At 47.5% G+C, this 9,163-nt stretch overlaps 1 protein-coding gene across 3 annotated transcripts in view; it reads right to left on the bottom strand.

Annotated features, from left to right (window-relative positions):
* LOC134340338 (bone morphogenetic protein receptor type-2-like) overlaps positions 1 to 5,973 on the bottom strand; it is a 30,514-nt gene extending 24,541 nt beyond the window's left edge. Inside the window, exons 1-3 of one of the 3 annotated variants that reach the window (XM_063037460.1) lie at positions 5,832 to 5,973; positions 1,672 to 1,827; positions 922 to 1,074 (exon numbers count right to left, since the gene is read on the bottom strand). In XM_063037460.1, the coding sequence (XP_062893530.1) occupies positions 922 to 1,074; positions 1,672 to 1,827; positions 5,832 to 5,892 (370 nt within the window). In that variant the 5' untranslated portion in view covers positions 5,893 to 5,973. The remainder of the gene's footprint in view (positions 1 to 921; positions 1,075 to 1,671; positions 1,828 to 5,831) is intronic. The other 2 variants (XM_063037461.1, XM_063037462.1) reach the window with 2 other exon arrangements.
* Positions 5,974 to 9,163: the final 3,190 nt, after the last annotated feature.

The raw sequence follows: 9,163 nt of genomic DNA, 5'->3' as shown, positions 1-9,163 counted from the left end.
AGAGAGAATGAGTGTGTGTGTGTGTGTGAGAGAGAGAGTGGGCGTGTGCGTGTGTGTGTGTCAGAGAGTATGTGTGAGAGAGAGACTGAGTGTGTGTGTGTGTCAGAGAGTGAGTATGTGTCAGAGAGAGACTGAGTGTGAGTGTGTGTGTGTGAGAGAGAGAGTGGGCGTGTGCCTGTGTGTGTCAGAGAGTATGTGTGAGAGAGAGACTGAGTGTGTGTGTGTGTCAACGAGAGAGAGTGAGTGTGCATGTGTGTGAGAGAGTGAATGTGCGTGAGAGAGAGACTGAGTGTGAGTGTGTGTGTGTGTTTGTGTGTGTCAAAGAGAGAGAGTGTGTGGGAGAGAGAGTGAGTGTGTGTGTGTGAGAGAGAGAGAGAGTGGGTGTGTGCGTGTGTGTGTGTCTCAGAGAGTATGTGTGAGAGAGAGACTGAGTGTGTGTGTGTGTCAGAGAGTGAGTATGTGTGAGAGAGAGACTGAGTGTGAGTGTGTGTGTGTGTGTGTGAGAGAGAGAGTGGGCGTGTGCCTGTGTGTGTGTGTGTGTGTGTCAGAGAGTGAGTATGTGTGAGAGAGAGACTGAGTGTGAGTGTGTGTGTGTGTGTGTGAGAGAGAGAGTGGGCGTGTGCCTGTGTGTGTGTGTGTGTGTGTCAGAGAGTGAGTATGTGTGAGAGAGAGACTGAGTGTGTGTGTGTGTCAACGAGAGAGAGTGAGTGTGCGTGTGTGTGAGAGAGTGAATGTGTGTGAGAGGGAGGGAGTGAGTGAGTGTGCCATGGTCTGTTGGAGGATGGTGAAGGAGTTCGAGGAGGTTGGTGATGCTGGAAGGGGCTGTTGGAGATGTCGGGGGCGGGGGGGGTGCAGTGTGGAGGTTGTATCATGGGGTGGGGTCAGAGGATGTTGGGGGTGTGGGGTAGGATGGAGGCTCACCGTGGGTGGAGAGTTGTTCAGACCCAGAGAGACGAGGGGGGCCACTGTTACACAGGTCTGTGCTACAGCAGCAGGAAGTGAAGCGGTGGGACCTGTGGGATCGGTCTGTGCACTGTGGGGTGCAGGAGAGGACGTTCCGGGTCGGCCAGCAGCCTGTGGGGAGAAGGAGACAGAGTGGGTCAGTCTGTTCTCAGTAATTCTCCTCTCCCACCCTGACACCCCCTAACGGGATTCTTCCCTCCCCTTTCCCCCGCAACCTGAGGCAACACACCACTCACCATCCACACCCCTCCAAAAGAGATCCTCTTCCCATGGTTCTCTGTCTCACTGTCACCCCTCCATTTCTTTCTCTCTCTCTCGCCTCCATTTCTATTTCTCCTTTTCTTACTCTCCCTGTTTTTCTCACTCACTCACTCTCTCTGTATCTCTCTCCCTCTCTCTCTCTTCCTTTCTGCTCCTGCGTTCTGCCCATTTCCCCCTCCCCCTCTATATCTGCCTCCATCTCTCCCTCTCTCAATTTCTCTTTCTCACACTCCTCCATCTCTCTCTCTCCCCCTCTCTTTGTATCTCTCTCCGTCTCTACCTCTCTCCCTCGCTCCTTATCTCTGTTTCTTCTCCATTTTCTTTTTCACTGCTCTCCCCCTCTCCTTCACTCACTCCCTGCCCTCCAATTCCAATCTCCGATCTCCCTGGCACAAGCGAACACACACACGCACACACACACACACACACACACACACACACGGTCACCTTGTCTGTCTGGGTAGAAAACTCCATCAGGATGACGGATCCAGATTCCAAAACAGAAGTCAGTGGACTTGCACCTGACTGTGCCATTCCTGAAGACCAGAGTCTGGTTTGTGGACAAGGGGAACACTGTGCAAACTCTCCCTTCTCCAGAGACTCCTACAGAGGGGAGAAAGGGAGAGCTGAATCACCGGGCAGGGAGCGAGGGAGATTGTCTGATGATTGGACCCTGCCTCACCAGAGTTGGGGACCCATGGGGAGGAGTGTAGGTGTGATGGCCAGATGGAGTGGGTGTAGAACAAGGGAACTTGAGGATCCCGATGCATAATGCCTTGAATGAGGTGTCACAGGTAGACAGGGTTATTCAGCACATTGGCCTTCATAAATTAAAGTATTCCCTACGGGAGTTGGAATGTTATGTTGAAGTTGTATAAAACGTTGGTGAGGCCTAATTAGGAGAATTGTGTGCAGTTCTGGTCACCTACCTACAGGAAAGATATCAGTAAGATTGAAAGAGTGCAGAGAAAGTTTACAAGGATGTTGCCAGGACTTGAGAACCTGAGTAACAGGGAAAGGTTGAGTAGGTTAGGACTTTATTTCCTAGAATGTAGAAGAATACAAAATTATGAGGGGTATAGACAGGGTAAATGCAAGTAGGCTTTTCCCCTCAGTTATAGAACCCCACAGCACAGAAACAGGCCCTTCAGCCCATCTAGTTTGTGCTGAACTGTTATTCTGTCTGGTCCCATTGACCTGCACCTGGACCATAGACCTCCATACCCCTCCAAGATGTGGGTTGATGGGACTAGGCAGGATAATAGTTTGGCTAGTCCTTACCATATACCTCCCTCCCCCTTACCTCTTTATGCCGGCTATTTCCCCTCACTGCCACCCACCTCTGGTCTTGCCCCAAAATGTTGACTGTTCATTTCCCTCCGTAGACGCTGCCTGACCTGCTGAGGTTTATAAAGAGGGCATAAGAACTAGGAGCAGGAGTCGGCCATTGAGCCTGCTCTGACATTCAATAAGATCATGGCTGATCTGACATGTGGACTCAGCTTCATCTATCTGTCTTTTCCCTACAACACTTAATTCCCCTGTTATGCAGAAACCTATCTAACTGTGTTTTAAATATATTTAGTGATATAGCCTCTACTGCTTCCCTGGGTAGAGAATTTCACAGATTCATTACTCTCTGGGAAAAGCAACTTTCCTCATTTCTATCCTAAATCTATACTCCTGAATCTTGAGGCTATGTCCCCTAGTTCTGGTCTCACTTACCAGTGGAAACATTTCTCCTGCCTCTATCTTATTTATCCCTTTCATAGTTTCATATGTTTCTATAAAATTCCCTCTCATTCAGAATTCCAGTGAGTAGTCACAGGCAACTCAATCTCTCCCCATAGGTTAACCCCCTCATCTCTGGAATCAACCTGGCGAGCTTCCTCCACACTTCCAAAGCCAATAAAGTGGATGGTCACAGTCTTTCCCCCAGGATAGGGGAATCCAAAACTACAGGTTTAGGGTGAGAGGGGAAAGATTTAATTGGAACCTGAGGGTCAATTTTCTTTCCTTTAGAGGGTGGTCTGTGTATGGATGTGGTTGAGTCTGGTACAGTAACAACTTGGACAGGAATCAGAATCAGAATCAGGTTTATTACCACTGACATATGTTGTGAAATTTGTTCAACGCGCACAAAATGCTGGAGGAGTGCAGCATTGATGGAGGGGAATAGACAGCTGGTGTTATGGGCTGAGACGTTTTATCAAGTATTACTCTCAAGAGCTCCCAATTTATTTTAATTCTCAATAAAAATGAAATAAATAAATTGATCACAAGTGGAATAGCAAGATAGTGTTCATGGAGGGGAAGAAGCTGTTCCTGAATCACTGAGTGTGGGTCTTCAGAATCCTGTACCTCCTGAGGGTCTGAGTGTTGAAGGACATCTTGAAGCATCAAGATGAGTTGGACTAAAAGGCCTGTGTTGGTGCTGTGTGTGACTGAACGATTCTGGAATTTCTCAGTTGTGCAGACCTGAGCATGAATGGGCCTAATGGCCTCCCCCCACTCAGAAACTCATCAACACCCTCTGGTACCAGCAACTTAATGGCTTGCGGAAAGGCTTTGAAATGCGAGGTGGTGGGAACTTCAGTTCCCCACAACAGTAATGTTATCACTGTCTGAAGGACGCTGGGTCTGGGAGATGGGAGGCAGGCTGCTTAACTCAGACTAGTGCCAACATCAAGGCCCTCCTCTCTCCTCTTGTTCTTACAGCCACCTGCCGACTCTCTCCCAATCCTCGCTTGAATCCCCGTCATTGTCCCATCCTGTCCCTTCTCCCTGACCCTGAATGATCCGCCTTGAGCATTTTCCTCCCCCTTACCTCACAGTCAGACAGGCCTTTTGTTGTGCTGACCCTTGAATCTACTCCAAGATCAATCCCCTCCTTCCCTCCCCTCCCGACAGTCCTAAATTTTTCCATCATTCATGTGCCTACGTTCTCTTAAATGTCCCTAATGTATCCGCCTCCACCACCCCCAGCAGTGCATTCCACGCACCCAGCACTCTCTGTGTTAAAAATTTACCGCTGACATTCCCCCTATACTTTCCTCCAATCACCTTAAAAGGATGTCCTTTGGTACTGGCCATTGCTGCCCTGAGAGAAAGGTGCTGGCTGTCCACTCTGCCTCTTATCATCTTGTACATCTCTATCAAGCCACCTCTCATCCTCGTTCACTCCAAAGAGAAAAGTCTTCACTCAGTCAACCTATCCTCATAAAATATGCTCTTTAGTCCAGGCAGCATCCCGATGAATGTCCTCTGCACCCTCTCTAAAACTTCTACATCCTTCAAAGCCAGAGGGGGAAATTACTGGAAGTTGGAGAAATCGATGTTCATGCCGTCAGGTTGGAGGCTACCCAGATGGAATGTGAGGTCTTGCTCCTCCAGCCTGAGGGTGGCCTCATCGTGGCACAGAGCAGACACAGATCAACATGTCGGAATAAGAGTGAGGACTAGAATTAAAATGATTGGCCACTGGGAAATCCTGCTTTTTGCAGATGGGGCGAAGGGGCGAAGGTACAGCTAACGTTGTAAGGTGCTGCGCTAACCACTACCCTATCGTGCCTCCCCAAATTCGGTACTCCTAAATCCTATCTCTAAGGATCCTCTCTAATAATTTGCTCACAATGGATGTAAGACCCATTGGTCTATAATTCCCAGTATTATCCCTATTACCGTTCCTGAACAAAGTAATAACATTTGCCACCCTCCAATCCATAAAACCATGGGAGCAGAATTAGGCCATTCGGCCCATTGAGTCTGCTGCACCATTCCATCATGGCTGATTTATTATCCCTCTCCACCCCATTCTCCTGCCTTCTTCCCATAATCTTTGACACCCTTATTAATCAAGAACCTGCCAACCTCTGCTTTAATTACAGCCAATGACTTGGCCTCCATAGCTGTCTGTGGCAATGAATTTCATAGATTCATCACCTTCTGGCTAAAGTAATTCCTCCCTATCTCTGTTCTGCTACTACTCCTGTGGCCAGTGGGAACCCCTATAAACCTCTCCCCTCTCACCTTATCAACCACATCCTCTGGCAGTTCATTGAATAGACTCACCATCCTTTGGATGAAAACGTTGCCCCTCAGGTCTCCTTTAAAAATCTCTCCCATCGCCTTTCCCCAGGTAAGGGACTCTAGCTACACCTTCATGATTTTATAAATCAGAGCACCCCTCAGGCTCGTACTTCCCAGAAGGAATAAACACAGCATCTCCATCCTCCCTTACTGGCAACTCTCTCCCATTTGCCCCTAGTAGGGCCGTGTCCTTCTACACTTTGTTGATTTAAGTGTCCAACACAGTGAGTGTCTCTGATTCCAACCCTCCAGGCAGCACCTTCCAGATATCACTCACTCCCCATGTGGGAAAACTTACGCCCCTGCAAATCTCCTCCAGCTTAAATTTGTATCCCCTTGTTTATGATTACCCCATGGCTGGAGAGGGGGCCGTTTGCTGCCTCTGGTGCCAACCTCACCCCCCCCCCCCATTCCTGGAATTGCCCTGCCTGTTCTGCACACCATTCCACTCCAGTGCACCTCTCCCACACAATACCAGGACATTATACCCCCGGGGTTCAGAGGAAGCATGAAAATACCTCGAGAGCTCAGGAACAGCAAGAGAGATGTTGCCACGAAGAAAGCAAGTGAAACATCCATCGGCAAGAATACAGCCTCCTGTCCTGAGAATGCTGCAGCCGGGTCTGTTGCTCTCCTGGTGGAATATCATCCCTCCCTGAATTCCTGGCGATCGTTCTGAATGTAGCCCAACCCCTTCCTAAAGCACACATGCATTCCTCAAAAGTTTCTGCCATGGATTGGACTTCTTTTTTAAAGATATGTTCATTCGATTAGTTTATTGTAATTTACACCAGGGTGCATTGAAATTCCTTGCTCGTGTGAAGCTCAGAGTTGCTCAGCAATAAAAAAACATAACAGTAATGAGCACAAATCAACAGAGTTGGAATTAGAATCAGATTTATTATCACTAACTTATGTTGTGAAATGTTTTATTTTGTACAGCAGCAAAGTGATGTCCCAACTCTTGTATTCAGTACATTAGCCAATGAAGGCAAGCATGTCAAATGCCTTCTTCACCATTCTGTCCATCTATGTCACCACTATGCAAGCCAAGGTCCCTCTGTACGTGACCGCTCCTAAGGTCCCTGCCATTTACTGTACCTATCCTAGCAGAACTTGACTTCCTAAAGTTTATGGAGTATGATCAGAGATACAAGAGATTCTACAGATGCTGGAAATCTTGAACAACACACACAAAGTGCTGGAGGAACTCAGCAGGTGAGGCAACGTCTATGGAGGGGAATTAAACAGTCACCATTTCAGGCCGAGACCCTCCATCACAACTGTTCACTTCCCTCCATAGAAGCCTGGCCTGCTGACCTGAGGAATTTCTTTAGCCAGAGGATGGTGAATCTGTGGCATTCAATGGTAGACACAATCTCCATGGCTCTTCTTACAGCCTTAGACCACCTGGACAACACAAACACTTATATCAGGATGCTGTCCATTGACTATAGCTCAGCATTTAATACCGTCATTCCCACAATCCTGATTGAGAAGTTGCAGAACCTGGGCCTCTGTACCTCCCTCTGCAACTGGATCGTCGACTTCCTAACCAGAAGACCACAGTCTGTGTGGATTGGTGATAATATACCCTCCTCGCTGACAATCAACACTGGCGCACCTCAGGGATGTGTGCCTAGCCCACTGCTCTATTTCCTCTATATGCACATGACCATGTGGCTAGGCATAGCTCAAATACCATCTATAAATTTGCTGATGATAACAGCCATTGTTGGTAGAATCTCAGATGGAGATGAGAGGGCTACAGGAGTGAGATATGCCAACTAGTGGAATGGTGTCGCAGCAACAACCTGGCACTCAACATCAGTAAGACGAAAGAGCTGATTGTGGACTTCAGGAAGATTAAGACGAAGGAACACAAACCAATCCTCATAGAGGGATCAGAAGTGGAGAGAGTGAGCAGTTTCAAGTTCCTGGGTGTCAAGATCTCTGAGGATCTAATCTGGTCCCAACATATTGATGTAGTTATAAAGAAGACAAGACAGTGGCTATATTTCATTAGGTGTTTGAAGAGATTTGGTTTGTCATCTAAAACACTTGAAAACATCTATAAATACACCATGGAGAGCATTCTGACAGGCTACATCACTGTCTGGTTATGGGGGTATGAGGGGGTGCTACTGCACAGGACTGAAAGAAGCTACAGAAAGTAGTCAAATTAGTCAGCTCCATCTTCAGTAGTGCCCTGGACATCTTCAAGGAGCAGTGCCTCAGAAAGGTGACGTCCATTATTAAAGACCCCCATCACCCAGGGCATGCCCTCTTCTTATTGTTACCGTCAGGAAGGATACAGAAGCCTGAAGGCACACACCCAGTGTTCATGAACAGCTTCTTCCCCTCTGTCACCTGATTCCTAAATGGACATTGAACCCATGAACCCGACTTCACTTTTATTATTTCTGTTTTGCACTATTTTTAATCGAACTATTTAATATATATATATATATATATAAAAAACTGTAATTCATTTATTTATTTTTTTCTTTCTATATTATCATGTATTGCATTGTACCGCTGCTGCCAAGTTAACAAACTTCACAACACAAGCCAGTGATATAAAAACCTGATTCGGATTCTATGTTGGAACTCGCTGTCTCTATCCTCTGTCCTTCTCTTCGCTCTCTCTCTCACATACACGTAAATGCACATACTACAAATACATATGTACAATGAGGCGTCAGTGGTGGGAAAGGTGAGCAGCTTCAAGTTCCTGGATGAAGGTCTATCCTGGGCCCAACACATTGATGCACTCATGAAGAAGATATGCCAGCAGCTCTACTTCATGAGGAGTTTGGGGAGATTTGGTATGTCACCAAAGATTCTAACAGATTTCTGCAGGTGTACAGTGGAGACCATTCTGACTATTTGCATCACTGCCAGGTGTGGAGGCTCTAATGCACAGGATTGCAAGAGGGTTTAGACTCTACCAGCTCCAACAGGGCCACAACCCTCCCCATCACAGAGGACGTCTCCAAGGGTCCTCAAGAAGGCAGCATTCATCACTGAGGACCTTTGCCATCCAGGACATGATTTCTTCTCATTGCTACCTTTGGGGAGGAGGTAATGGAGCCTGAAAACCCACACTCAATGATATAGGAACAAATTCTTCCACCCTGCCATCAGATTTCCGAACAGTCCATGAACCTATGAACACTACCTCACTAACATTCTTTTGCACAATTCAGATTCCAATTAATCTTATTTAATCACTGGTACATTGAAGCACACAGTGAAATGCATTGTTTACGTTAACAACCAACACAACTCGAGGGTGCGCTGAGGGCAGCCCGCAAGTGTTGTCACACATTCCAGCGCCAACATCGCATCATTACCCACAATGCTCAGCAGAACAACACCGAACACAACGAGTAACAATAAACAGCAGTAAAACAAACCTCTTTTCTCTCTCCCACCTACCTGACACAGATAGTTCTCCAACCTCAGGACAGTTTCCAGTGATGTGGGCTCAGACTTCGAGAGTGGAATCTCAGACTCATTGACCCAGGGCTTTGGCCATCGGGCTTCCACTGCTGGAGTTCAGATTGAGTTTCAGTATCGACTCCAGGACTAGCCAATAACGGGACCCTAAACTCCAGTCCTTGAACTTCGGACCCGCTCACTTGCATATCTGGGAAGTGATTAGTCCTTGTGGCTCTGTCCATATGGACATCCGATCCTGGGACCTGCCGACCTGGGGGCCTTGCTGACCCAGAGGCCCGTCAGCCCTCAGCCTTACTGATCCTGCCGGCCCAACATCTACAGATGTCCTTTGTCACAAGTCCATGCTGCGGGCCTTCAAGTGCAGAGCAGAAACCTGGATTTTAGC

Source organism: Mobula hypostoma, chromosome X1 (assembly GCF_963921235.1).
Source record: "Mobula hypostoma chromosome X1, sMobHyp1.1, whole genome shotgun sequence".
NCBI classification, from domain to species: domain Eukaryota; kingdom Metazoa; phylum Chordata; class Chondrichthyes; order Myliobatiformes; family Myliobatidae; genus Mobula; species Mobula hypostoma.
This window is presented reverse-complemented; position numbering and strand designations above follow the sequence as displayed.